The 24,668-nt window shown below is 40.0% G+C and overlaps 1 protein-coding gene across 2 annotated transcripts in view; it reads left to right on the top strand.

Moving 5' to 3' along the window:
- DPP6 (dipeptidyl peptidase like 6) overlaps positions 1 to 24,668 on the top strand; it is a 421,969-nt gene that overhangs the window by 375,938 nt on the left and 21,363 nt on the right. For both annotated transcript variants that reach the window (XM_050915790.1, XM_050915791.1), the window contains exons 13-16: positions 4,243 to 4,350; positions 4,934 to 5,025; positions 6,617 to 6,664; positions 8,817 to 8,935. In XM_050915790.1, the coding sequence (XP_050771747.1) occupies positions 4,243 to 4,350; positions 4,934 to 5,025; positions 6,617 to 6,664; positions 8,817 to 8,935 (367 nt within the window). The remainder of the gene's footprint in view (positions 1 to 4,242; positions 4,351 to 4,933; positions 5,026 to 6,616; positions 6,665 to 8,816; positions 8,936 to 24,668) is intronic.

Genomic DNA, 24,668 nt, shown 5'->3' with positions numbered 1-24,668 from the left:
GAAGATCATTTATAACACTTCCCCAGCAGTCAGTTTGTGAAGTGACCTCAGATTTGATTAAGCTGTTCCTTAGAGAGAAGCTGCTGATACCAATTCAGCCACAACACTGAACTGTTTTTCATGGGATATGTGAACACCAGACAGGGAGTAGCATGTCAGATAAAGATCTTGTACTATATTTTCCCAAGTCCAGATTTAAAGCATTTCACATTTTTGTCACAGCTTGTTCAGAGGATCCAAGAACCTGTAGAAACTGCAGTACATCAGTTCACAGCAAGAACAATGATCTCCTCTGTTCCAGTGGCTGTCCTACAGCAACGGGCTATGTCTGATCCAGATAAAAAATGACTTTACAGAGGGAATAGATTTTGTGCTCCAAGCATTTCAAATAATCTTTTGCTGGTGTATTCAGGTACAGAGTAAAAATACTGCTGAAGTATTCTTTACATTCATAAGGACAGTGTTGGCTTGAGTAGAAAACAAAAGCTTCAAAGACAAGCCAAGTCAAGAGAAAATTAAATTGCCCATATTTTGTATCTTTTAAAAAAAAAAAAAGTACTTCACAGGATTTATTTATTTTATAAATCCAAATGTAGTTTCAATCCTTTCACTGATATTTACTGGGACCTCCATTAATGCAGTACAGTAGAACTTGTGTTTTTACGCTGCTATGGTTCTTTAGTCATTACCTACTACATGGACATGCATTAAAAGATGGTGCTTTGTCCTGAATAACTGCAGTAAATGATCTGTCAGTCTCTAACAGGCCTGCTCCAGGGAAATATAGTTTGCTTTACTGCATCTCCAAACATCATATACTTAGTTTGAGGTTAGAGAAGGATGTTCATTACAGCCAAATGAGTCAGACATCTCAGTACTAAACTAAGATAACATTTGCTATGGACTTTGGAGACATTTCATAGTACTCTTCAAAAGCTTTTGTAAGAGTCTGAAGAATTGCAGAGCTCTTTCACCTGTACTTCTGACAACAAAATTACTTAAAATTCTAGTTTTGACTGAATATATGATCACTAGGATAACTGTATTTTCTATATTTCCCTTTTACTCTGTGACATTAATCTAGTTAACTGGAAAGTTATTTTCATGGCATCTGTGTCTGACTATGAGAATGATATGAAAATGTTAAATACTAGTGTGAGTCCCCTAACCTCTTTAAGGAGGAGATGAATTGCGCATTAGGCAGCTACTGAGGGAGCTCAGGAGGGTGACTCAGCTCAGGATGAAGACTCCTTGGTTAAGACATTTTAATATAGGTATATGCATATGAGCCAGGTGCCCAATTCCCCTTTGTAGACAGCCAGTATGGTGAGCACAGTCAATGGACTGCCAGCTGAAGTCTTCGGTGTCATCATTTTGATACAGAGCAATAAACAGGTTGCTGGAAATGGAGTTGCTGCCTCTTTCTTTTACTGACAGCGATGCAGGTTGGTTAGTCCCACCAATTCCTTCTCCAGCTACAGAGTCATCCTTTGTTTAGTGATTATTCCTTCAGCTTTGAGGATGACTGGGCAGTCCTCAGCTCCAACCGCCTATTTCCTTCCTCCTCCACCTAAAGGACAGTTGCCCATCACAGGTGAGCAGCTCTGGCTAGATCTGCTTCCTGAACCCGGCCACTGTCTGTTCACACAGGTCCCAGAAAGGCAAAGGGGATCAGGGACCCACACTTACTTAGTCAGATTTAAGCTTCAATTTAAGCTGCTGTGGAATCATACAAGAGTGACCTTACTTTTTTTTCCCCCTTATACCTGAGTCTGAGAGCACTGAGTTATCACTATGTGTAGCTGACATGAGGACAGCTTTGTCCATCTGCACAAAGCAGAGGATTTCTGGAAACTGGCCTTGAGTGTTTGGGTAGAATTCATTTGTCTAAATACAGAGATCTAGCTGAGCAAAAAGACAAGAAGAGCCATAAGGACTTAAGAAGTGTCCTACCGAGTCTCATCGCTGCTGCCTCTGCTCCAACATTCTGTCTTTAGCAGGCATAGCAGCTCATGGTATTTAAGGACAGTGTGTGAGCTGGCTGCTTTCCGCAGTCCAGTCCTCTCATATTTCACCACCATCTACAATAAAAAGATTACAGACATTTGAGACTATATCCAGGTCTATTCCCTTTAGGATCTGTTAATGAATCATGAGTTTGTTCAATCCCTTTTTGCACCTCCTGATACCAGCTGCTTCCATAAGCCTCCTGTGGCAAAAACTTCCAAAAATTCCCTACCTGCTGCATAGAAAAAGTATTTTCTTTTACCAGCATTAAACTGATCTCCTATTATTTTCAAGGAGGGCTCTTCTGTTCTAGTGTTGTGGGATTCAGTCAATAATAGTCAACCAAAGGCTCAAACTGTTTGTATCACATGCAGCATATTTTAATTACGTGCCCAGTGTAGCTCCCTACAGTATAAAATCCTGTTCCAAAAGCCTTTCAGCCTGACATCCCCCCCATTTGCCATCCAGGATAAGTCACCACCTCTGTCAAGATCCTAAACAAAGTTCCAGTTGTATTAATGCGTTGTCTTTCCAGCAACAGGATCATGCAAACAGGCTGTCTCATAACATCAGCTGAGTGCTAAAGCCTCGCATCTGTCATCTGTGCCGTGTACCTCCTTCCCCTGTAACTCTGAATGAACCCCGAACTAATCTGCACAATGCCTGCTCTCGCTGGCAGAGACGTATTGCTGGAATATATAATGCAGTAGGCAGAGATATAGAAATGTAAGGTGAACGCATTGTTATTTACCTCAGTAAAGGAAAACCTGTCAAGCAGAAGGTTTGCCCAAGTTATCACAGTTGTTTTTCAATGAGGTTTCTCCTGTCATGAAAGACATTTGGAAATAATATAGTTTCATGTTTCAGGTTCCGGAACAATGTCAGAAACAAATGAAACCATTATTTCATAGAGCTGCAACAAGCTGTAAATGGGCATATTTTAAAATATACTGAAAACCTAAGCAGGGGAAAATAAAAGGAAAAACAAACGGTTTGAACACCTAATACAGTGTTGATAAATCTCATAAATAGTGGAAAAGAATTAATCAGTAAAGAACTGGGAGCAAAGGAACATGCAGTAAGAATAATGTGTTAGCTTATGAGAAATAAAAATGTTTATTTCTTTGCTGTAGGTGTTTGCATTAGCCATAAGCCTCCCTGTACAATCAAGTTCTTGCTGGTTCAGTGTGGTATCTTGACACGTGCCAAGCAGAAGGCCGGGGTGTTCGATTAACACTGAACCAAAGGAGGACCCAGAAGAGGCTGAACAACAGTTTCCCTGTTGACTGCCCTTGAAGAAGAAGGATCCACGAAGCTGGGCCAGGGAAGGCAGGGCTCAGCCAGTCCCCAGAAAAGCTTGATATCGCAGGAGAGGTTCAGCAGAGCTTCAGCTCTTGTTTTAGTCCCAACTATTCAAGATTCAGAGTAGAGGAGCTTCATCTAGCCAGTTCCCTTGGTACAGCGCTACTGTGTCACACCATATGGACTGTCCTTCTGCTTTCCCTTGTAATCTGCTGTTCAACCATCACCTGCAGTGGGGTCTTCCCACGTGCCTTGGGGTTCCTGTACAAAAAGAAGACAAAGACCCTTCCAGGAAATGCTTGCTTGCCATATGTGGTGTTTGATTTCCTTCTACTGAGTCTCTTCTATCTCTGGTTGAAAGTTCTAGTCACCCACTAAAAGTCAATCATCACGTTCACCTGGGAGCTCTGTGTCAAAGACAGTTTTGCAAGATATCCTCCCCTTCTTAAATAATTCACTGAAATAAACATTTGTAAGAGAGTAGGAAAAGACAGCGGTTAGACGCTGTTAGTTGTGTTTCCTTGCGGACAGGAATAGATCAGTTCTTCCAGCAGAGTAAACAGGGTTTGTCATACTTGTGCCAGCAAGGTTCACACCATTTCTAAAGGCTTTATTCCAACTGCCCCGAGCAGTCAGCTGTATACGAGTACTTTTTGCTTAGCAAATGGGAATTGACTTTACAGCCAAGGAACTCTCCTTGCTGCCTGTCTCCCTGTCTTCCCACAGCTGAAAGGTGTCTGCTTTCCTGAGAGCAAGAAGCAATAATCTTCAACACTTTCTCCAGTTTTCAGTGGGCTTTTTGTTTGCCTCAGGCTGCTGTTAAAGAGCACTCTCTATTTCACTGTGAATTAATTTCAGAAGGTTTTGCAGCTCTGAGCAATTTTAAATACAATAAATTAATGGTAATACAACCCTTAAATTTGCTGCTTACAGAATGAAGAGCCGATTTTTTCCAAGGACGGTCGGAAGTTTTTCTTTGTCCGAGCCATTCCCCAGGGAGGACGCGGGAAGTTCTACCACATCGCCATGTCGTCATCACAGGTGACTCGCTGCGGCTGCTTTGGGTTTCGCCTGAAGCAGAAAGCAATAAAAAGTAGTATCTGTGCTTGTACCAGCGAGACTGGAAGGTGCAAACGTAGAATGTGGGTCTTGTACATAAAAGAAAACCTTCAATGATGCTTTATTGGGCATAAGATAACATGAATTTCCAAATGAGATACTCAGAAGAAAAAGGTCAACCAACTGTCACTTTCCAAACAATATAATTGATTTGTTTTGTTTTTTTAATGCTGCCTTAGTTGTACATAAATACGTAAATCCCTGCACTGCCATAAAGGATTAATCAGAAGCTCATGGGCACGCTGGATTAGAGGAAGGGGTTTGAAGCTGTTCTGTGCTGAATTCATCCCATTATCTTCAGTGGAGTTATGGTTAAGATGATTCTGACTCTCTATCATTTCTATGCCTGCAGATTCACTGAAATAACAGGGGGAGGGGTGGAAATTGCAGATGCATGGTTTATTTTTAATAGGCAATGGAGTCAAAAGAGCTCCCTTTTTCAGAAGAGAAGCTTTGCTCAGATATTTAAGAATAAAGAAATGTAATTCTCTTTTCTTTCTGGCAGCCCAACAGTAGCAGTGACAACTTACAGTCTATTACATCTGGTGACTGGGATGTGACAAAGATATTGGCATACGATGAAAAGAGGCACAAAATGTAAGTAAACTTTGGTCTGACAAATCAGTCTTCCTTTGTTTAGCCCTGGACTATAACGTTAGTTGTGTATGCATCTGAAATGTATGAGCATAAGGAGAAGGAGATAAGAGAGCACTAGAAGCTGTCTCCATTTTGGCTTAACCTCTCACACCATTACATATATCTTGTCTTATTTTGATTTTCTCTGTATAGTTCAAACGTCTCTTTCTGTAACTATTAAATACATTTGTGTAGAGGAATGATTTCTCCTGCTGCAAATTCTGGAATTAACCTCTGAAGGAAAGAAGTCTGTTTTCATTGACCACCTAGATAGTCAGTCTTAGAAAGAATCCTTTATTGGCCTGCAAAAATATCAATGTATTAGAAAAAGAGTATTTAGCTAGAATACCAAAAAACCACCCTTTTTCACACTTGCCTTTTATGCTTGTAAAATAGCTTCTGTAAATGCATACTTTTAAAAATACATTTCAAGAAATTATGTAAGAAAATGTTTGGAAGGCTTTCTGGAATCAAATACCATATCGATTCCTTTCCAGGCAAAGTTTCAGGCGGATACAAGGCTCTCACCTCTCAGTTTCTTAAGGTCACTGAACAGCTGTGTAAAAAGTCTCTGGAATATGACAAACTTTGAACGATCATTAAGAGCACGATGCTCCTTCAAGGTTTTGAATGCCCTCAGTTACCAATAACTTCAGTATGACATAAGGGTCTTTAGCACTTGGTAGAGCTAAGTAGCAAACTAGCACCAAAGTCTTATTTGCATTTTAACTGGCCAGTCAAGCAGAAAATACCACGTACAATTGATGCAATCAAAATGTACATCTAGGCAAGTGCAGCTTATTGGAAGCAGATTGGCAGGGCTGAATATCCTGCCTGACATGTTATTCACCCCACAGACGCTACATTTGCTCCTGTGGTCTGTCATTATTCACTTGAAATGCATCTGGGGGATCAATCTGGACCCTGCACGTTGGACTGTGGTTGGCCACCTTCAGCAGCACCTCTCTGTTACCTTCAGAAGCTGTCACCACACAACAGGGCTTTCACTGTTTAGCCAGAAAAGAAGTTCACCACAGTCTCAGCACAAAACAAGGGTGATGAAATATTCTTCAACTTCATAATCTGTCTTCCCTGAGAGTCCAACTCCCTCTTTCAAAGAGGACGTTTCAGTGGGTTTCGCATCAGACTCCGGTTAGCTATCTATCTGGGCAAAGAATAAAAAGTGGTCAGAGAAGTAAAAACTGGTTCTAGAGAAAAAATAAAGTTGTTTAAAGGAAATTCTGAGCCATAAATCTTGAGGTAAAAACGTGAAGGTCTTTCACTTAATCATTTGCTCCTTTTTGATCCGCTGACATGACCAGTCTAGGACCCAAGCATCTCCATGCTTGTTTTAACTGCAGTGGAGCCTACGACGTACTTGCTTGAGCCTCTGCAGTGATGTGTCCCTCTATAAGTTTTTCTAATTCAGTTTAAACTTTCCTTGCCTTTTCAAGATCAGGAAAATGGTGACGTGTATGAAGATGTTGTTGTATGAGATACTTGTAAACACCCTTCTAATGATACAATTGCCTTTTGATTTTTTTTTCCCCAGTTATTTCCACAGCACAGAAGATTTGCCAAGGAGGCGACATTTATACAGGTATGTGCTTTAGTAACTTCACATACAGAATTTCCCATTTTTTCAATCTTACACGAATCATTACATAAGCGATTGCAATAGAAACAGTCTCTTATGTGTTTGTCTTTAATGGCATTGCAAGATCTTGCAATGTGTCACTGGAACAGACAGAACAGCATAACAATAGTGAACAAAATGCTTGACATTTGGAAATGTTTTACATTTAGCAATTTTCTCATTTTATTGCAAATTTTAAATTGGTCTCAAGATTGATAAACTGTCACAAAACTTTCCAACAGAACTGCTTAACACTTGAAAGAATTCAGAATGACATAAACTAATGGTATAAACTGTTTTTATACTTCCAGATAGCAGTTTTCATGGAAATTTGATAGCATCTCACCTCTTCATGAAATTGAAAAGAAATAACAATATGTTATGTTTGCAAATGCTTTTCTGCAATTCCAGATGACTTTAGTATCCTCCCTAACTGTATGATGAGTAAAAGGCTGGTTTATAGTAAGCTATTGGTAGTGTAGCTATTGCAAAGTATTGTGGGAGCAGATTACAAAGGGGAGAAAACCCAAACTTTTAAATAATCATTTTGGAATCATTATTCCATTTGTCCTATTTTTCTTCTCAATCACCCTGCTGTCATCTCTGTCTGCAACAAAGGGCAGAGCTGGTGATAGCATCAGTTGATAAGGGACAGTTAGTATGTTTTCCTTCTCTAACATGATGTCATACCTTTTTTTCCTCAGTGGGAAGGAAACTAGAGCAAACTAAATTACCTGTAATTGAATCATTTTTTCCTTTCGAGACCTCTATGCCTGTTCATTGCACTCCACAGTTTTTTGAGAGTAGCTCAGCTCAGTGTTTATTTTCTTGAAGAAAAAACCATAAAAATTATATTGACCATTCATTTCTATTGAAATGGGATGAAAATCTCATTTTAAAAGCTGAGTCCAGGCACAGCTGCTCAAGAGCTGCTGGCGTGAGTCAAAGTGCTTCCCACTCCTCGCTCATCTTGGCATGCAGCTCACGCTGGTGCCTCATTAACCTCACCTCCCCACATAGGCAACGGGGAAAGAGATGCCCAAAATGTCAACGTCCTTGACCTTACTTTGATTACACAGTGATCTTGGCCTCACTTCAGGTATTTGATTTCCTGCGCTGGGTAGTTTGACTGTCTCTCGTCCCAGCCCAAGGGTGTCAGCTCAGCAGCAACCTTGGCATACGTTCATTGACAGAGCTCCACTGGAGCTGTGACAGCTTATATCAGATGCAGATCTGTTTGGGTTTTTTTTTTCCTTTTTGTGTCTGATTTAGTAGCTTTAAACAGGATTTAAGTCAGAGACATGATCTGAGCCTAAAGAACCCAAGAGCTACTCAGTTCAGTCTCTATAGCCCTAAACAGGTTGCTCAGCCTCATCTCTTTCTGCCTTGAAATGGTAGCAAAAAACACTCATCTGCTTTACAGTAATGCTGGAAAGATCTATTAGTTAATATTCGTGAAGCATTTTGAAGTCTCAAAATGCTATAGCAGTGCAAAATATTATTTATTAATATTTGCTAGTAATCTGCAATTCATTCTTCAACATATAGTAGACTCTTACAAAGCACTTCTGAGCGGATGGACAGGCCACATTCCCTTCTTCAAAAACAGGTCCCTAAATACAATCTTTCCTTTCTACTTGGATGTTATAAGAGCAACTGTTTAAACCCCAAAAAGGGCTTTGGCCTCTGAGGCAGCTGCTAGCAAATCAGACCAGCGAGGCAACCAGTAAGAAACTTAAAGAAAGCAATTCCAGCTCTTTGTTGTTTAATATAAGTAGGTGTAGAAACACTGCTCCATTGTTTCATGCCTTCATTCACCGAATTATGACTTCTTGTAAATTGCAACCATCATTTTCTTTTAAAAACTATACCTTCCTTCATAACCACCTGACCTTGCAAAAAAAGACATCAGTATCCTTTTATATATTCTCCATTCAGGCAAAAAAAAAGCTATTACTGCTACTTAAACTCAACCAAATGGAAATGCTTTGTCTCTTACTAATGTTGGACACATTATATTTATGTTCTTGTTCTACAGTACAGTAAGGTTCAAGTAATGTTGCTTCCAGATAACACTTGCTCAGTGACCTTCATGGACTTGTATTAACTTTTTCAGCGCAAGCACAAATGGAAACTTCAACAGGCGGTGTCTGTCTTGTGATCTGATCGAAAACTGCACTTATTTCAGTGCAGCCTTCAGTCACAATCTGGAATACTTCCTACTGACATGTGAAGGTATGTTGGGTTTTGTCATTGCAGTTGTTGTGCCTACGGATATGATTTAGAGCCAGCATTGATATCTTTAGATATCCTGTGTACCTGTGGGCAGCTTTGAAAGACTGGCCATAAATATCTGGGTCACTTTGCTTTTAAAGCTTTACTCTTAACTTTTTTTTTCTTTTGTGTATCTTTACTTTTAACTAGAAAGCAGATGTGTGCAACCTTTTCCTGTGCATATCTGGCTATTGAAGATAGAGGTACATTCCTCTAGCCACTCCAAGCATCCTTAAGTTAAAGTAATAGCAAAACTTAGAGGACATAAAACGTCAGAAAGTTTGTGAGAGATAAGCAAGTGAGGTGGGATTAACTGTGGGTGACTGGGACTGAGTTCCAAATGCATCAACTCGTACCAGTACTGTGAACAGGGGGATTCAAAGTAATAAGTTACAATCAAAAGACAGTTTGCCAAGAAAAGGCAGTTTGCAGAAAGCTACCTAATGGACAATGTGAGTACAGAATATCTAGTGTTTCACTGCTCGTTCATCATAAATTTACCTTAACTTGGAGTAATCTACAGGTCCAACAGAGATTTCCTGTGTTGAAAATGCCTTAGAGAATCCGAAAGGCTAAGGACAGAGGACATTTCAGGAGAAGAATCGTAAAAGTCAGCTGTCTCCACCTCTGTTAAGAATAAATGCAGAACTCCATAGCATTTAATCCTACGGAATTTAATTCTGCTTAATTATCCTAAATTGCACACGCAATGCATGCACACCAGTCATCTGCTGCTATGATTGAAGCTGCTCAAATGGCTGCATGCCCTCTAAAACAAGTATCGCAAAGCAGCAAGCCAAGAAGAAATGCCTTATTTTCAACAGCTCAGGAGAAAACAAACATGCATGTAACGTAAAGAGAAGTCTATGCTGTCGCAGAGCAGCTAAGTACTCTGCTGAACGTCAGCAGTCCGTTTGGCGATGCATGGACTGCCCCTTCTCTGATTGGCAAGTATTCATTGGTGCCAGTAACTGTTTGTGCTGAACACCAAGGATAAAGAAGTATTTGAGATGGCAAAATGGGAAATAACCAGGATAATCAAGATAAAGTGGAGAAGTAGAATGGTTAACATGATACCAAGCAAAACATCTGGACATGGACATTTGTAAAAACATGTTCTGCCCCAAGAAGGAAAGATAGATTGTATTTTGGGGATATTTATAGGTATTCTAAAAAATACCTGGCAATACAGTACAGAGAAGTAGCATTAATAGTACAATGGACTAATTAACTTAACGGACTACCTGTAAATCTCTGAATCTATAGTTATGGCAGACATATGTAGAGAAATGTAATTTCCCAATAAATATTCAGTTCTGTAGTAAATGTTATTATGTTTATGAAGTTTGTCTCTTTAAAAGAAAAACCCTGTGTATTTTTCTTCTTGTTTTCATTTCAGGAAAAGCTATCGGTAGCTACTAGAGACAGTGTCCATTTCCTTTGCAGCAAGATAATTGTTTTACCATAATTAGAAGCATTTGTGAATAACAAGATTAAGGTTTCTAAAGGGTCTTATCAACGGTTGTGAGGTGATATGTTTGGATTACATTATATCTCATTCACAAAAACCTGCAGTGATACCTGAAGAGATTAATGAGTTTTATTAGTGTGTACATTAATCCAGGTACACAAGATAATGATTTTGCATAACAAACTGTGGGCCAGATTCTCAGCTGCTGTAAACAATACCTCCATTATAAGGTCACTAGAGTTAGATCTGTTTACATCTGCTGAATATGTCTCTGTCTGAATTTTCATTATACAGGACTAAATTCTCAAACTGTAATCTCAGTGTAGCACAAATACAGCACAGCTTGAGCTCTGGAGCTAATGTCAGTGTGTTCACTCAGACACCTTTGCAAAATACGCATACATGAGAAAACACAGAGATCTTGGTAGGATTTACGTTTTCAATGATTTTGTGAAAATATCAGTCCATTACGTTTGATGGAGTTATTCCTTATTTACATAACCGAAAGTGAGAGGTCTTTCAACTTCTTTGCTTTCAAGCAGTTTACAGGAACAACATTTCTTTTTAGCACTTTTCATGTAGGATCCATCTAACTTCAGAAATCTGCTATGGGTACATTTACAGCAGAGGCAACTCCCTTTGGTTCCTGTTACAGGTGATGTGGGTCAGGTCAGTGGAAACATCTGTTCTGGCTGAAACGCAGACTTCTGGATAAAAGTAATCATCCCGTCAGACTTTGGTCATACAGCGAGGGTAGAGCTGTTGTGGTTTGATGGAGAATCACTTGGGTCCACTAATAGGAGACTTGCTTTTCCACAGCTCCTCAGGCTGCTTAGCTAGAGCTTGGCTTTGCCTCACTTTCTCAGGGTGTTATTTTATTGCTCATAAGCAGTCATATTCTAGTATCTTTTTGATTAGCAGGAAATCCTATTTATTCATATACACATATGACACATAGATGGAAAAGCTACTTGAATGAGGATATATCAAGAATCCCTGCTTATCCTGAAGTTGATCAAGCAGGTAGAACAGCAGCAGCCCACCAGAGTGGACAAGTGTTTGTCTTACAATGTCTGCTACCCAAGGGCTTCTGCCAGGAGTTCCTACCTCTGTTTCCTCAAAAAAATCACAGTTAGAGTCGATGTTAATGACCAGGCAGTGGCAGACAGTACTTATTGCTGTTTGGTGCTTTCTTCTCCATCTGCTTTGTATAAAAGCGCCTAGAGCTCAGATCTTGCTGTATACTCTGTGACTCCCTACAAAAGCGTGTGTTTGTAGCAGTAACTGGTGTATGACTTTATGTCAGCCCCATATGTATCTTCGAAGGTAGCTAAACATAAATGATTTTACTGTGATCAAGCCTGTAATAATTTAAAAAATTGTATTTTCTCAGCTGTCCACAGGACAAATGCCTGGGCAAATATTTATGGCTTGAAAACAATTTCTGTACTGACACTTAGAGACTAACCTCCACCATACCTCAGTTCACTCTATCCCTTTTATTAACTTGCTTTGTGACTTTCCATTGCAAACTTCACTGAGTTTAGAGACACAGACACGACTGTGGCTCAGCTTAACTTCTCTAAAATGGATAGCAAGGTTTGAAAGATTTGATTAAGCAACCAATGCTTATAAAGTACTCTGATACTTAAATGAAAGGCAATGGAAAGGGAAAACATGTATCTTTAAAAAAAAACAAAACAAGAAAGATCTGGCATTGCTCATTTCATCCCAAAGGTCAAGAGTTGGAAGTTTTCTGCTCACTGCTTTGGTACCTTAGAGGCAGCATATAACTGTCTTAAAGGATTTTTTGCTGTCCTGCAGACCATGCTTAACAGCAGTGCTACCTGGCATAGACTGAAATGAGAGAAGTAGTATGCTATAATAAAAGGTAACCTCTCTTTCAAGAGGACAATGTAATGCTTACTGTCAGGAGGCAACATTTATTGCAATCACTCAATCCCAGAAGGCTAGTTACCTTATTTTTCATCTAATTTTATATGCTCATGATTGAATTACTGTAGCAGGATCTAAGGAAACATGATGCTTTGCAGACTGCTGTCAGATTATCTCCTCTAGACACTGTCAAAAAAGCAATATGTGCTGGAGCAAGGTCACTCCTACTGTCATTTTCATCATGAAATATGGGCTTATACTTCTGTCTCCTCTCATAAACCAGCACAGGCACTGCCATTGATTCCCCCTAAGATAAACAGAAAGAAGATCTGGATGGAAGGATTTTGCTACTTTATACATAAATTTAATTGAGGATGGGGTTTTCTCATCTGGAATGGGATGTAAAATTCAATTGTATAGAGAAAAGGGTAAGAAATTACAAGTTTTGGCTGTGGAAAGCAATTTATTCCTGTTTCTTTAGTGGGGCTTAGGCATGTACAGTGCAAGGCTGAATGGCACTGAGCCAGTAGAGCACTAAAGCCCATTTTTAGGTGATAGCTCCTTCTCCTCTGAAGGATGAAGCCTTATCAATGACTACCACTGTAGTCAGCTGTGTAGTGTTTTAGTATTTCCATTTTAAATAGATGCACCTTGTCTTCAATGACTCTTTCCCTCGCTCCCCAGCGTAACCTGCCAGCACTATTAAATCTTGAGTCCTAATGAGGTTGTTGATGGGGGAAGAAAGGACGTGCAACCATTTCTGTTTCAGGCTAATTTGTACTCTGACACTCTGTGTAGCAGGTTTGGTTACAGAGTCTTCGCTCTCATAAAAAGTCTGTGAAGTCACGGAGGCTTTTGCTTGAGTGCACAGAACTGGCAAAGATTTTCTGGATCCTGGAGTTCAAGTACCAGCTATTGCAGACAGCGGCGTTGTAGCATCCTTTACATTCGTTGGTCAGTCTCCATCAACTGACCTCAGCCATAAGCTGATCTCGGCCAGCTCAATGCATTTGGGGAGGTGTGAGGTTCCCCACAAAGGGTTAATACCTTCTAGCTCTGAGACAAGAGGAATAGTGAGGAAGACCTCTGGCACATGCATACATTACTACAATGAATGCCATTTAATACATGAGGAAAATGATAGGGGGAGTGTTGTTCATGGAATACCTACCAGTCTGCTAATTAAAGTTCTCCATAATCATGCATTATCAGGAAACGATTAATCATTTTTAGGGAAGACACAAAGAAAACTGGTAGTTACACAGAAGGGAGAGGACTGTAATGAGGGCTAAGAGAAAACTATTGTCGCATGCTTGGCATGGTTGCTGGTGATAGAAAAGTGCCTTTGCCACTGCACTGTGTATTATCCTTTCATTCGTTGACCAATTCGGGAAAAAACAGCTTTCAGTTTGAGAAGAGACAACAGTGTAACAGAACAGGGAACACAATCTTCTATAGGTCTCTAGTCCTTCCTTCTCTCCCAGACACAGTAAGATTGTTTTGATTCAAAATACCATAAAATCACTATAGTTTATCCAACTCTTTGAAGATTATCTCTGCTGGAACCTGTGTTTGTAGCTGACTGGCATTAAGTCATACTGTCAGCATTGTGCAGGTCAAATGACTTTAAAGCTGTCTCTCTCTCTTTGGAGAAAGGAAATTAGACTTTTCTAACAAAAATGTTAAAGTATTATCGCTTGATTTGGATATCCTCTCTAGCACTGCAGTTATCGGTAGTTTAGCCTAGATGCTGTAGATCAGTAATCCCAGGTAACAGGACTGAAGTAATTTCTGCCTTTCCTAGCAGGCAATTTTGTAGCTGTAGAGCAAAATGTTATGTTGTAACTGAGCTGTGCTTGATAAAATACCTGAAGAACCAACAGGAAAGGGATTTATCTGGGTATACATCCGCTTTTCCCCAGGTACGTCCTCTGAGCCAGCAGCCACGATGACAAGAGCTCTGTAACCACACTCCTGGCCCTACGGTGCTGAAGGATGCCTGTAGGCCTGGGAAATCTTTAAAAATAGGATTTATAGCTCTTAGGTCCTGCCATATAAAATCCTGGTTCAGTCCCATAAACAGAGAACAAGTGGTGCAAAAGCAGAGAGTAGGAAAACTTTGCAATTTAAGGGTCTTCTTTGAGAGTGATTCATACTAGTGAAGAAGCAACGTGACCAAATTAGCGATAATCTGAGTTAAGTTCCTCATACCATTGTACACATAATTCATTCTGTCTGTGTATTTATGAGTTTTAAAGACAAGCGCTGCAAGTTTATTCTTTATAGAGGCAGCATGTAGCTATAAACTTCTCAGCTTCTTAAACTGTTTCTTGAGAATTTAATTATCTTCTTTCCTCCCTCTTGGTGGAATATGGAAACCCCATCTGGACATAGGAACACTTAGGAGCATTACTTGCTGCTTCCACTTATTGGGTTTATTCTGAGCATTAAAAAGTCCTTTTATTATTCTACATTTCTTTTGTTTTCCAGATTTTTGTTGGAGTCAGCAAAGACTTTCACTACCAAGTTTCATCAAATCATCTGGCTCTGCTTTGTGGCAGGCTGTCCTGACCTCGCTTTTAATTGCATTTTAACATCATAGAGTCCAGAGCACAATTTAGCAAGGTTCAGCCTTCCCGTATGGAGAGGTCTAAAACCACATTTTGGAATCATTTGAGAAATCTAGATTTTTCTGCCCTCTAATGTGGGCACAGCACAAGCTCCTGCCCACACAAATGATACAAGTCTGAAATGTATGGTTACACTTCTGGAAGATACCATATACACAGAAATTTTTAGTGTAGGTGAGTATAAGTTACAAAAGACATTAAGTGAAATCATTAATTTATAATGAGGGCTGCTTTAGGAGAATGCATCAGCTCAGCATTTATGCGTGTTGGGACCAGGATTCAAAACAGGGCTCATGCACTTTATCAGTGCAATCCTTCTAAAACCCAGTTAGTGATTGCTAGCTAGCACCTCTCCTGCTTTCTTTTAATAACGCGGCAAGGGCTTTTTACTAAAAACCACTAGCCAGCACTCCTGTGCAAAAGAACTTTCAAAGGAGGCTGGAGGTGGTCAGAGAAGTGGGAAAACTGGCTCATTAATGCTGCCTCATGTGCTGCATAGCCCAGTGCTGTACAGCGTGAGATAAGCTTAGCCAACAGCCGGGTGGGTGGGAACATCCTTTGAAACGCCAGCGCCCAGCACCATTACCATTGGCATAGTTCAGCTCAAGGATTTAAAACCCATGTTTTTTTTTAAATGTGAGTAAACATAAAATTCTGGGCATTGTTTCTAGTATTGCGGCTATACTTCGATGCCATAACTGCATAAAGAGTTTGTCTTTTTTGAGGATATTTATTTTGGAAAATCTCCTAGTATTTTATTCTCTCATGGGATTACCAGCTGATTTAGCTAGGCTTGACTGTGTCCCAAAGAAAAGCTAAATTAAAACCAATAAAGTGCTTGGATTTACTGGTGAATTTCACTGTAACAAAGTAATATGTTATTTTGCCCATTTTATTATGGATTCAGTCAGTTTCATCTGCACTGCTTATAATGCTGAGTTTTGGGAACCTTTTTCCCTGAAAATTCCATAAAATCCTAGAGATATGATTTTCAATCAACAAACATCTTCACAAAAATGTACTAGCTTTAGCATATCACTCATGAGAAATTTTTGCCTGTAATATTCATGACATAAAAACAGGGGGTTCTACGGCTAGGGAGTTACTTTCTGAATAAAAGTGTCTGAATCCTTTCTGCCTCAGTAAAGAAGATGATGACATTTGTCTTTCACCATGAGTGAATCAAATCACATTTTGCTTCAGTTTCTCCATTAATGAGGGGGCCATGGGATCATCGCAGAGACATTATTGGCAGTAATTTGTACATCTATGTCTCTTTGAACAGGAAGAGCTTAATATTATTTAAGATCTCGGGATAATTCTGTACTGAGATGTATCAGGATACAGGGAAGAGGGAGAAGGAGTTTTATTGTTGGTAAAATAAATACTGCACTAAGTGTTTAATTTAAGTTATGGAAAGAAGGGTAAAGCCCTTTGCAACCTTTCCCTAGATGATCATTTTCATGCTTTTACCAAGTGGGGAGCAGAGGTACAGCGAGAATTAGTGGTTCGCCTATGGCCACATCTTGAGTCAAGTATCGTGACCCCCATTTCCTTCCTCATATTGCAAGACAGCACTCCAAGGAAAAGCACCATTGGCCACTGGAACAGAGCAGAGATGTGTCTAGCCCTGTAGCCTGTCTCCATCAGTGGATGGTGCATAATTACCCTCTTCAGGATTTTTGCAATAATGTACCCATCAGGGACATGTCTGCCCAGCTCCTGCAATAAGAGGTTGGCTCATGCCTTCAGGCAGGAGAATAATGAACCTCTTTCTACGTCTTTCTCAGTTCCTTCATTTAATCAGACCTTTTAACCTGTGCCATTTGGGCCAGACCTACCATCCCTGGAAAGCAATGGAAAATCTGGAGACAAGGATTTTTTATAATATGGACAAGCAGATGCCAGGAGCCGTAAATCGATGTAAGATGTCTACCATTCATAAAGCCCAAGTTCGTAAAGTAACATTTTGTCCACAAAACTTAACTACATTGCTCAAGTATTGCCTTACGTATCACATAGAAATCTTGCATATCACAGTCTCATCAATAGCATTCCTGGAACTAGATTGTTCTTAGTAGTTGTTATGCTCAGGTAAACATCAGTGCAAGCAATAATGAAAGTATGCAGCTTAGCTCTTCCCTGGATATATTTGGCTATTTATGGACTATGAAACAACTCAATATTTAGGCAAATATATCTGCAAAAACTAGGTGGATTGCTTTCTTTTTTCCCTTTCTATAATAAAATAATCATGTTATTTTTATAGTACTGTTGGATTCTCTAAATCCTGAGTTGAATGTGGACATCTATGATACATATACTTACAAACAGGTAGTTTTTATAATAGTTGTTTTAGTTTGTTGGCCCGTATCTAGACATGGAGAGTTCAAAGACACGTTTGGTGACAGTGGTCCAAGAAGTCCTAACTAGTTGCAAAATGCTAGTTAGAACACACGGGTTTGATTTTTTGCTCTGTCACAAGCTTCTTTAGAGAACTCAAGCAGGTCTTGTAATTCCAGCTTCCTAGAGGTGTTGTGAAAATAAAATCCGTTACTGACTGCAATGCTTAGATATGCAGTGACAATAAGGGGCGTAGAAGCTCCTAGATGGATAAATTACCAGAGTGGTTTTGAAAGATTCAGTGAATCTTCAATCTGTTCACTGCAGAGAAACCTTCCTAGCAGAAACCCAGCTATTAGTATGCAGGAGAGCACTCCCAAACAAAACCATCATGTAAAATGATTAAATCATACCAGAGTGAAGAGTTAACAAGGCATGGCTGCACATGTTTGCTGTTAGCTCACAGTACCGCGTGATGTTTCGTCTCAATAGCAATTCAATAACTAGTCTGTAATTACATCGCAGGCCTTAGTAAGTGCGGGGCCAGTCCTCCCAGGTGCTGAATGCTCTTAACTCCTACCAGCCACAGCGAGAGCTGGAGGTACCCAGGGCAACAGAGGAGGCCCTTGGCATGTTGCGGGACGGGACTCCAGCAAGACCAGCTTCCCGTGCCACCGTAGCATCGCTCAGTGCCTTTAGAGACAGGCAACAGTCTCTTGAACGAGGGATCGAATTTTGAGTTATAGCAGCAGGAAAGCAGTTAAGAAAAATACAATAACCCATTTTGGCTTAAAGCACGTCATTATGTATTATATGTTTTTACAGCACTGTGAGTGTGTCAGGAACTGGGAGACCCAGAGCAGCTGCGAAGGGGAATATCATCCTGCGGCTTTTGTGGTTTGGAGGGTGTGTTTTAGATATGTATGTGTGTGCAATTTGCTTCTTGTGGGTGATATGGAAGTATTGATCTTCTAAGAAGGATCTGAGCAGGGAAAAAAGTGTTTGCTTGTCAAACGCTACAGGGACAGTGTTTCATCAGGAGTGTTTTCTGTTGATAACAAACAGGTTAAAATGGTAGAAACTCTTTTTCTTGCTTTTGAGAGACAAAGAAGCTGAAGTTCCTATTTAACCTCTCCAGGTAACCACTCCACATGGCTTGGGGCATCTCTGGCAGATGTCTGGGGAAAGCTTGCTGCTGTGGGTACAAGTACCTCACTCCAGGGCCTGAAACAAACATTAAATGCACAGAGGGGAAATACCTACATTTAATCCCTACTTAAACTTAGTTACGTAGAAAGCCTGCTGCCTGGCAATATTTCTGAAACATGTGGGTTTAGTCTCAACTAATAATATCATAAAACTACTCATCATGGTGATGGCAAGGCACCTCAGAGAGTCTCTGAAGCACTTCTTACTGAAATTCAAGTAAATGCTTTCTAAGTGCAGCTGGTCCTGCTAAGAGGGCCAGAGCTTGGCAATTCAGATGACCTTTGGCGAGGATCATAATAAATGATGTCGTTGAGGTAGTCTAAAGAGACTTAATTAGATGCTGAAATAACTACTACTGCTGGAGAGGAGTTTTATTAACCAAGTCAAGAGCCTATGGATAGAGAAGCGCAATAGGCGCGCCCTGGTTTAAACAAATGTGAAAGCTTGCTTCCCGGATTTTACTAATGGGGTATGCACCAGCTGCCACCACCCTTCAGTGTAGTCATGTCAATAGCTCTGAAGACCCCAGCCAAGGCTAGGAGCCAACTTTAAATACTTTCCTTACTGCAGGTGCCATAAGCAATAGCTCCCAAGTGGTGACCGGGAGGAGGAGGCTCGGGGGAAGGTGGTTTCTGCCTGCTGTCCCGACTGACCGTGCCTCTCTGTGCCCCACCTTGCCTTGCTGTGAAGTGCAATAACCACCTATAAAGCACCTTATAGTATTTTTCATCAGTACATCTTGGAGGACCACAGCATACTGGAAGACATATTAGGTCACTGGGTGGCTGTTATCTGTTGTGACCAGAATGGTTTCCTATACAAGGATGATTACAACAACGCTTGGTTTTTTGTATACCCAGTAGCGGGAGGCTGTAATTAGTGCTTCCAGGCAAACTGTGACCTTTTGGAACTTTTCCTGAGGCTTATGAAGCTTAAATTAGTTTCTGCGGTTTGAAAGCTTGCACAGACTTAATCTCTGGGTCCTATTTATATTATAATTACTATATAATTCACATTTGCATTCACTTGACTCCCTTTCTTAACAGTTGAGGTTGGCTCTTGCATCTCAACTCCTTTGTGTGCAGTTCACGGGTCAGAAATCCCGTGGGTAAAGGCAGGATTGGGTAGGGAGAGCTCATTCTCACTCCCTCACATGCTCGTAAGACTTCAAAATAGCAGACTGATATGAAAAATCCCTTTTGCACAAACAGAATGTACAACAAGAGCTTTTTCTCCAGGAAAAGAGAGGATGCTATTAGTGGTTTGGAATTTGAAAGAGAACTTCTTTTCCGTCAGCTGTTAACAACATAGTTATTAAAGTAGTCTGAGATTAATTAAAATGGTGGCTTTTGTGGATGTTCCAGTTAGCTACATTTTGTCTTCCTTTAAGTAGACCATTCATTTATGTTATAAAATATTTCACTGTATTGTTATACATCTTTAATACAGTGTAAAGTACCCACAAATACTCAGTGATACAGAACAAGTGGAAAAAATATGCATGAATATTTAATAATAAAATGAATAGAAAACACCTGTAATTTCCAGTGCATGGGAAAAAAAAGATTGTGGAATGAAAGTGAAACTCCTATCCCCCTTAAAATTACCTCATTCTGCAAAGCACTATGTGTTCCTTGCTTTTACAGGCTTTGATCCTGTTTTCTTTTTGACTCTTGCTTGTAAATATGAGCTGTCTGGCATTGCCCAGAGGAAGGTGATCTATCATCTGCTTGCAGCCAGGGTTCTTGTCATTCGGTCATTCCATACATATAAAATTTTATCTGAACTCCACTCGTAGGAGATAAATGACCATGACAACAGGCTTCCTCCGATGCCTCAAATAATGAAGCTTCACAAATCAGGCAGTGGCCTCCTGCATGTTAAGACTAGGGTGCATGTGCGTTATTTCCAGCTATATGAGCAACCTTGGTTGAACTCATTATTCTGCAGTGGATAGTACAGATGTTACCATCCCGCAAGATTTAAAGCTTCCTCTAAGGAAAACTGCTTCTTTCACCTTGTTTGCCAGCTGGACCAGCTGTAAGGTTTATTGCTGGCTTTTGTTTCCTGTTTGCACGATACTTGTTCAGTCCCTTATTAACGCAGTCGGTACATTAAGGATATATTAAAACCTGGGAACTCATGAGAGGAAAACAGCTTAATAACCAGACGATGTGAAGCAATGTTATTTACGTGTTTGGTTTTTTTAAAGTTAATATCCAGCATTAGTTATTACTTAACTAGCTAGGATATCATTATTTTGTTGCAAGAGAATTTTACTTATAGAAAAGAATAAATTAAGATTATCTAAATCAATTTATACTAGGCTTTTAATGGAATAAACACAAAATGTGCAATGGGTTTTTATTCTGTCAGTGTTAATGAGTTGTAAATGGCACTGAGAAGAGAGTATTTTCTTTCATGCTGCGATTACAAGGAAATATCCTTTTCCCTTGAATGTGTCGGCAGTATGTTTATTAGAGGAGCTGGGAGGAGTAACAGGGACTGCAACACTCTTCCTCCCCTTCCACAGCTCTACCAGGACATGGCTACACAGTCTCTCCATCATGACGGCACTGCCATTTGTGATACTTTTTAATCATAGAATCACAAAATCATAGGAGAATTCAGGTTGGAAGGAACCTTAGGAGGTCTCTAGTGCAACCTCCTGCTCCAAGCAGTGTCAGAGAAGAGATCAGTCCAAGTTGCTCAGGGCTGTGTCTAGTCTTGTCTTCAAAGCCTCCAAGGATGGAGAGTGCACGACCTCCCTGGGCATCCTGAGTTATCCAGAGACTTTCCAAGGCAGGCAGGCAATACAGAAAAAGTCAGGCATGTTCCTCCACGGATGGTATTTCTCTTAGGATTAGCATATACTAATCCAATGAGAAACTTATATTTTTAAAATAGGGACAAATGTTAAACTTTTTCTTTCATCTCTTTTCCAAGTTTGCAGAAAGCCTGGATTAAAATTGAATTGAAAGAGGTTAAATTAATGAGAGATTCAATTAGAAATAGCAGGAAATAGAACAGGAATTGGAAAAATAAGAGATTTGGGTATGGGGATTCTCAGATTCATTCTTCCAACCATAGATCTGAACCAGCATACTAGAAAAAAATACCTTAGCCTTTTTGGAAGTCAGTGATCCCCACGTGAGCTGGAGTGGTTCCCTCCTGCCTCTGGTACTTACATCTCCAGGTATACAGTCATGGTGCACTATCAGGTTTAGGAACTCTGCAAGCAAATTCTCCTAATCTACCTCCTTTTTACAGCTGATCTTATCACTATAATGGATAAATGTACCTGCAACATTTCTTGAGGGTCATAGGTTTTCCACGTTCCTCTTTGGAACCATCCACATGCATTATTGCAGTATGGCTTTTGAAAACCTTAGCCAAAGCCTCCTGAAAGGAAGGAAATGCTTTCACTCAGCCCACTTGATGCGATACCTCATTGGATGATATTAATTAAGAAGGAGAGGATGGGGATTAGTGAAAGAATTGTAAGGGAAGGTTAAGTACCAGCTAAATGAAAGAAGGCAGTAGATTATGATGAAGAGAAATATAAGGCTAATTGGAGATCAGCAGCAGGGTTCATTAGGAGCTGGTCTTGGGAATGACCTTACTTAGATTGTTCCCTGGCAGCCTGTGGAACCCAAAGCTGGACGCAGCTAATGGAATTTATTAAGGCCAGAAAGCTGATAAGCATCATCAGAAGGCAGAGAGAAATACTGGAGAAGCTGGTTGTCTTGCAGGGATGGAGTGGGAGAAATTAATAGTACAAAGAGCAAAGTTAAGCACATGGTGACTCAGGGCAAGAATTTGTCTTGCATGCTTGAAGCTTAAGATTTACAAATGCCTCAGAAGAGCAGATGGGTGCCTGGGCATCCAATGCTCGTCACTGGCTGTTTGCGAACCGCCTACCGGCTGCGGTCATGGAAAAGGCAAATGCTCTTTTAGGGTGGATCAGGCAAACAATTTTCTGTAGAACTGGGTGAGCAGCAGTTTCACTGTATAAAGACCAGTTAAGACGTCCTCTGCAGCAGGGGTAGAGTCCTGGTCATTTCTGTTCAGGAGGGAGGAACTGAATGTAAAATGCTCTTACATTAAAGAGTAAGAGGAAAAGAAACTTTGTCTTACAAAAGGGAGCTAAAATAATCTAGTTTATCCTACTGGATGAGAGCTTTGAGGACACGTGACTGCTCTAACTATAATGGGAATACTCATGATCAGTAGAAAACAGCTTGTTGGAACAAATCCAAAAAGGTATAAATTGGAGTGACAGCCAGTGTAGCTTCAGGTTAGAAGGCAGCTTCTACCAGAGAAGTGAGACACCAGTAGGAATTATATCAGTGAAAACAGTGTTATATTTAGAGGGCATTTGTCAATACTTTTATAATACACAATTACCTGAAGAAGCAAGGGAGGGTCTTCTCAGACCTGGAGGTCCCGTGTCCTTCTGTGTTTCAGTGATCATAGGACAGGCAGTGGGATGGAGCCGGTTAGTGTCAGCCCAGCTTCCCACACCACTCTTCGTAGGTGCCTCTCAAAATCCCATGGAATGGACTGAGGACCTGACCATACTTATTCACTCGAGCAACCTTTTCAAGAACTCATCGGACCTATTTTGTGTAGTATAATTAAGGACAAATCTCTTGCTCATTTGCCCTCTAGACACTGCTAACTGAAGCCGCCTCAGAACAACCAGATTTATTTCTGCTCTACATAAAGCAAGCATGAAATTTATTACTAGTATCAGATGGGGCAGAAACAAGCAGTACCATCGGTGTGGTTTGTGCAATCCTGCGTGTTGCCCAAGAACAAGACAGTATTGATTATTTTACAAGACAAGTTACATTTGAGGAAGTAAAGATTAGATTAAAAAATTAAATGCCTTGGGGAGGGTGAATAGCAGCACAAATCTGTTTGATGTTTGTGTCAACAAGGTTGCCAAAGCAAACAGCATGAACATCTGTCTGTAGCATAGACTGGAAAATACTGTAAATGGGAAAATGTTTTAATTGTAAGCAGTGGTTCACAGAACTCCCCATGTCTTTATTTATTAGGCTGATAATATCACCCCAACATATGAACTTTATGCAGCACGTATAAATAATTCATGGCTTAGCAAATAAAGAGATCTGGAATCTGTACACAGAGATGGCTGTTGCCAATTATCTCACTTGTGCAGAGCCAGACCTCTCAGCTCCCATTGCTTGCAGCTGCTCTTTTAAATCATTCATCAGCGCTTAAGAGATATGCTGGTGGCGCTGGCAGAGAGAATTTGAATTTTCATTGTTTACACACTGTGAATTTAGCTTCTGGTCTGAAATTATCTGCCACATTGAAGCCTTTGAGAATATGGATGAGAAGAATAAGACAATTCCTCTTTTTTTCCTTTTTTAACACTTATATAACTTTGATTAACTTTTTTGCAATTTTACTTCATATTCTGTTTATAATCACTCCTTTCATTTTAAAGTTATAACTGATATAATTCCCTATGCTGTTTAGATCATGAAAGCATCAGGAATACTATGAAATATTCTCTTAGAAGTATTACAAAACAAATACCTGGTAAATATTTTGTTCAAAGTTATATGATTTTCCATTTTTGTTCTGGAAATCTATACCTTACCACCTAAATATCTAGAGTTGCTTCTTTCTGATAGTGTTTAAGCAGAACCCTCTTGGAAATAATAATGAAAGCTGCTTAAAAAATTGACGACAAGCCACGGCCAATGCTTTTTCTTGTCAAATTACTGAGGCACTGAGTTTCTGTGCACTTTCAGATCACGGCAGGTAGTACTTCCTTGATGATAAATTTGCCCGTGTCATTATAGTGATATGGCTTAATTTACCTCTAGCATGGATAATGACAGTAACGTTTTTAAAGTCAAAGGCCTTATGATAAAGCCAGACTTTTAGCTGTATTAATTGAAAATCTCATTCCTGTAACTAAAGATTTATGCAGCATTATTAACTATGCATCTATCTGGGAATGTATAGAGTATGTCTATACACACAGAAATTCTCCTGTCAATAGTTTTGGTCCTTTCTCTTAAGCTATAAGTAAAGCAGCAAGCATTAAAACTGCTGTCAAGTTACTGGAGTTAGCTGGTGCAGTGCTGGAGCCGAGGAGAGGGGA

Source organism: Gymnogyps californianus, chromosome 2 (assembly GCF_018139145.2).
Source record: "Gymnogyps californianus isolate 813 chromosome 2, ASM1813914v2, whole genome shotgun sequence".
NCBI lineage: Eukaryota > Metazoa > Chordata > Aves > Accipitriformes > Cathartidae > Gymnogyps > Gymnogyps californianus.
The sequence above is the reverse complement of the archived record's forward strand: the minus strand, read 5'-3'. Positions and strand labels throughout refer to the sequence as shown.